At 35.2% G+C, this 5591-nt stretch overlaps 1 protein-coding gene across 1 annotated transcript; it reads right to left on the bottom strand.

Annotated features, from left to right (window-relative positions):
- Window positions 1–1284: 1284 nt before the first annotated feature.
- On the bottom strand, window positions 1285–4642 carry LOC139840176 (bZIP transcription factor 17-like). The gene is made up of 2 exons (XM_071830405.1): window positions 2849–4642; window positions 1285–1882 (listed from the first exon to the last, which is right to left on the bottom strand). The coding sequence occupies exons 1-2, from the start codon at window positions 4557–4559 to the stop codon at window positions 1425–1427; spliced, it is 2169 nt and encodes a 722-aa protein (XP_071686506.1). The 5' UTR covers window positions 4560–4642; the 3' UTR covers window positions 1285–1424.
- Window positions 4643–5591: the final 949 nt, after the last annotated feature.

Below are 5591 nucleotides of genomic sequence, written 5' to 3'. Positions count from 1 at the left end.
CGAGAAATGTCACCACTATTCGTAAATCTCGACTTCGCCTATGACTCAATACATGACATCTTTGATTCTAAATACAGTCCATTGGCCTTATTAAAGGCCAATGAACTGTATTTAAAATCAAAGATGCCATGTATTGAGTCATAAGCGAAGTCGAGATTTACGGATAAGAGTGACATTTCTCGAAAAGTAATATTAATATAAAAATATCATATACACCTAGTATTTAAGGGATGCTAAAGTCCATAAAGGTATCTCATAGTTAACTTTTTTATAAAATGTCCACTTGCTCATAGTTGACTTGGCCCACATCAATCAAGAAACCATCTACACATGCAATATACATAGATCTCATTTTCATAAAACAGAGACCTTGGAGAAATTGAAGTACAAGCGTTTCAGACAACATAATTCATCTATATACCAATTGCAGCCAGGAAACAACAATTTTGTGGCTCCGGTTGCAGACAAATTCTATGATAAAACTATATACGCATGTTGACAATGCAATTTTTTTTCCTTCACGAACATTATGGAAATGCCACTAGATGTATAAGAAAACCTTTTCACATGACTCATCCTCTCTCTAAGCCCGTACCCAACTTACCTCTCCAATTGTTTCGTGTGTACTGCGTGTGGTACTAATGGGACCAGGTTTTTGTATTGTTTTGCTTTGTGTGAAGTTGATCTTCATGTCAATTACATGCCCCAATACTTAATCTGCAGACTGTTACGAGTAGCATGGAATGTGAACACTTTCTAATCCCTTTCTGCGAATGGTTTAGCAATTTGATATACCTTTCACAATCTATGTTGGGTGACTTGAATTTTTTGCATCACTAATCTATTCTAGATGTTGCTTACAATTTAATTTTTATATTTTTTACATAACAAGTATGTATCTGTATTCAAATAGGCAACTCTTAAGACTCATCCGAATGAGCTAATCCTCAACCATACAAACCAAACCATTGTCTTACGAATATAAACCAAGTCTGCAAAATGTGTAGAAGGTTGCTTGATTCAAACCATTGGTCTTACGAATGTTGCGTGTGTGCAAACTATGGAGTTCACACTTTATGTGCAATAGAAAAAAAGGAGAAATTTGTCTGTGCCAAATGGATGATGGGTCAGATACCGATTGAATCTAGTGACCGGGGTGCACCAGAGTGTCATCAGGGTCCAAGTGATCGAACTAACTTGGTTTAGAGGTACAAGTTAGAGGTTAAACAGACAACAACGTTACCTGATCAACAGAAAAACTTGAAAATAGACATGAGAAACAGGAACAAACTGCGATATTTATTATATTATGTTAATTAGAGATTAGAAGAAGATTAGATGACTTACACCATTATAACTTCAGAAATACAACACATTCATTCCCATAAATAAACTTCAACTCTTATCTACAAAACTTCCATACTTTAAGCTGTTACTAAATGACTAGCCCCTTTCAATGGAAGCATGCAAGAGTAGGTCACATACTTAACACTGTCTAACAAAACCACCACAAATATCCGCGAAAATGACTTGCCACCACCCATCCTGTTATTCACGTCACCAGCGTCCCCAGCCTCACGAGGGTCAAAAAGGACTGAAACCACCATTGATGAAACTGAGCCGTTTTTGTGATGGTCCTCGTCTTTTGTGTCGTGACCCGACACTTTTTCTTTTGTGACGTTGGTGGTGGAACCAGAAAGGGGTATTGGTAGACCATGTAGAATTCGTCTGTTCTTCACGGTGTTGATATAGGTTGAGTTGTGGCTGTTTTCTGTAGTCATATTGACAACTGATGTGGCGGGAACAATGGCTCCTGAATTTGAGGCCGCAGACACATCAAACTGGAAGACTTCGGTGCACATGCCTGAACTCAACATAGGCCCTGTAGCCCAAAAACAATATTAGAAGCGTCTTACAGAAAAACATAACATGTTTATCCTAGCATTATATACTAATAATTGCGGTTTCAAGTCATTCATCATTCCTTTTTTCCATTATGCAATTAGGATGTGTTTGGCTGAACTAGTTGGAGCTGAAAGTTGGAATTTATTAGTGTTTGGTAAATTATCTGAAGCTGGAGCTGGAGCTTATAGTTGACTTAAAAAGACCCATATATAAAATACTACAACAACAACAACAACAACAACAAAAACCCAATACCACATAAGTGGTGTATGGGGAGGTGAGATGTAAACAATTCTTCCCCTATCTGAGAATGAAGACATGTAATTTCTCCACCCAGAGTGAAGACACTCTCAGTAGTAGAGAAATTCATCCCTCTCTCTATTCGACGGATACAACGGATACAGAGATTGCTTCCGAGTGGACCTCCGGCCAATAAGTAAGAAAAAAAAAATTAAAAAAAATATAAAATTGAGACGCCATGAAAATGGTAAAATTAAATTTCCACGGGTTTTAAATACTGCCTGAAATTTAATTTAGGCTCTAAGAGTCAGTCAAGTAAAACTAGTTAGGAAAGCTTAGTAATTTAGTAATTTTATCATTCATAAGCTCTATATTTTAGCAAAGCTAGTTAGGAAAGCTTGATACTTAAGCTCTACATCTTATCATATGGTATCAAACAAAGCTTAAAATCATAAGCTCATTAAAATTATAAGCTCTACGTTTTTAAGCTCTTATAAGCTCCTAAAATGTGTCATCCAAACACACCCTTATACAATGAAGAAAAGTCTCAATTAATGCTAGGATATAATGCTAGTTGAGAAAACATAACATGTTGCAACTAATCAAAGGTATGGCACACCAATTTGTCATAAAGTCACCAAAAACCTAAATGCATGTTGTGTGATGTACGTGTTTTAGTGATAAAAAAATGAATAATATTTACCAGCAAGTCCTTCACGAAACCACTGTTGCAGTTTACCATCAGCATGTTTCGACTTCACATTTTCCTTATCAGATGGAAGAGCCCTTTGACGATCACTCGAAGTCCTATACATATGTGGCTGTCTTCCACCATTTCTTCCTACTGAAGAAACAGAGATAGCAGGAACCAAATCTAAGGCAACTGCCAAACCCGTATCTTCCTTTTTACTTGTTCCTTGTTCTTCCCTAGATGCCATTGCTTTCTCACTTGCTAAAACAGAATGTATTATCAAATTACCATCAATTTTCACAAGCTTATCGTTCCTTGGCACATAAAGAGATGCAACAAGAGGCTCACTATCGTTACGCTCACTACCTATCCCTGTTCTATGATTACTTCCATTCACATGTTCATCACCCATCAGCACCCTCCCAGTCTGATTATAAAACTTATAGTCACTAGAGACACCATTATAACCACTATCCGATATGCTTGCTCCATTAAATCTCACATTCATAATCGGAACCAACCCACCAAACATAACAATAAATAGCAACAATCCAAGAAAACTGATACTAGCAACTTTTTTAGTTTTCGTCTTAGATTTAGTTGTAGTTACGCCTTCAGTTTTCTTAACATCAGTCTTCTTCGATTTGTGCGAAGACGCAGGTTGTTGTGATTGTGGCTTCAATCTAGGAATCGGAACCAACGGGACCTGAGAACCCTGAGATTTAACAACATACGGCGGGCACGGCATCCATGGATAACCCATGGGCGCCATGGCAGGATGTGGCGGATACATTACATGAGGCGGACACACACCACCACCAACACCACCACCAGCACCAGCAACCATTTGTTGCTTTAAAGTTGCATTTTCTGCAGCAAAGTGCATAATTCTAGCGTTTAAATCTTGAATAGTTGAATGCATTGCTCTTACCTTATCCTCCAACTCCTCAACATAATGTTTTTTCCTTTGTCTCGAAAGCTGAGCACTTTCGCGGTTTCTAATTAACCTAGCTTTCTTTTTCTCATCCTTTTCATCACCTTGATTTGAATTATCATTCGTTGTAACCGAATTCTCATTCGATTTTCGATACTTATTCGTTCTAGACTCCGAATTTACATCACTGCTCTCACTTTTCCTCTTTAACAGAAAATTATTCCCTAATTCACACTTTATTTTCTGCTCAACAACCGAATTACCAGAATCAGGTGATGCACAATTATCACTACTATCAAAATTATCACAATTCATAACATGCGATCCAGCCGAACCGCAATTACCGGAACCTTGAGACGACACAGGATTCTCATTTCTCGATTCCGGCAACGAGTTCTCCAAATTCATCGCCACTTCCGGCAACAAATCATCAGGAGACGATATATTTAGGTATCCAGAAACATCCGAAACGTGATTACAATCATTTAACTGAGATTCAAACAAATTACCTGATTCCACAGCGATAGTTTCATGATCAGAAGCGAAATCGTTGAATTCGGGATCAGAAGACGATAGATCGATCGGATTTGAAGAATTAAAAGCTGAATTGAAAAAATCTCCGGTATCGGACGGAAGTTGAACATCGTCAAAAGTGATATCGAAGTCGTCGTTGACGAATGAGAGGTAATCTTCGGATAATGTGAGGTCGTCGGAGAAACCGTATGAATCTAGCGGCGGAATTGGTAGCGCAGAATGAGGATCGGCTATGGCCGTCGGGTCGTCTGCCATAATTAGGGTTTAATGTGATGTGATGGTCGTCGGAATAGACAATTCTAGAAAAACAGAGAAACGTATTTTATTTATTGTATGTGAATGAATGTGAAGTTTCCGTTTGATTGAAGTTTACTCGCTTTATATGAAAGACTGTTACACATGATGAATTAAGGATTTTGACTTAATTAGTACGAAAATAAAATTGAGATATATTATTTATATTTATATTTATATTTATATTTATATTTATATTTACTATTATTATAATTATAATTATAATTATAATTATAATGTTTATGTTTATTTTATACTTTTTATTAAAAATACATATTTCAAAGCTAAAGTTATAAAAATGTAAAATATACACATTAGTCGTTAATGAATCGACTAACTTATATTTTAAAAACATTATATAAGGGTTCATGATAACTCCATTTATCTTTTTAATAAATACTGTTTTTTCTGTTTGTACAGTATAAATCATATATATGCATTATATAAATCGATTTATCAAATAAACATGTGAAAATATCATCATCCTTATATAACTCTTTTTAAATATATAAAGAATCAATTAATTAAACTTACAAAATTACAAATTTTATATATCATTAATTATATTTTACAATGCTCAATAAAAAATTTAACTAATACTCTGTAATTTTTAACGTAAAGGTTTTACTTTCTTGGATAGAAAGGGGTAAAAAATACATTGATGTTACTATTTATGTAACAAATTTCCTATGCAGTTGTCCATACATATTTAGAGAACACATGAGGCCCAAGAAATGTGTAACTGTTATAATTCAGTAGGCTTATAACTACCTTTAGTGGCCTAATTCTTGACTGTAGACTAATAAGTATATAGAGAGAATATGAGAGAATATGAGAGAATATATATTTTAGTGTGTCTTTTATAAACTCATAACACACATATTTATACTCAAAAAATCTACTATACAATATCTATAATAATAATAAAATTAACATCCAATTTAACTTTTATAACACTCCCCCTTGGATGACAATTTTATTAGAGAATAACTA

Source organism: Rutidosis leptorrhynchoides, chromosome 4, assembly GCF_046630445.1.
Source record: "Rutidosis leptorrhynchoides isolate AG116_Rl617_1_P2 chromosome 4, CSIRO_AGI_Rlap_v1, whole genome shotgun sequence".
Taxonomy (NCBI): Eukaryota; Viridiplantae; Streptophyta; class Magnoliopsida; order Asterales; family Asteraceae; genus Rutidosis; species Rutidosis leptorrhynchoides.
The sequence above is the reverse complement of the archived record's forward strand: the minus strand, read 5'-3'. Positions and strand labels throughout refer to the sequence as shown.

Coding starts and splice junctions, on each gene's coding strand:
- LOC139840176 (XM_071830405.1), bottom strand. CDS start 4,559: ATGGCAGACGACCCGACGGCCATAGCCGATCCTCATTCTGCGCTACCA. Junction 1,883..2,848: donor GTTTCGTGAAGGACTTGCTG/GTAAATATTATT, acceptor TTTGGGCTACAG/GGCCTATGTTGAGTTCAGGC.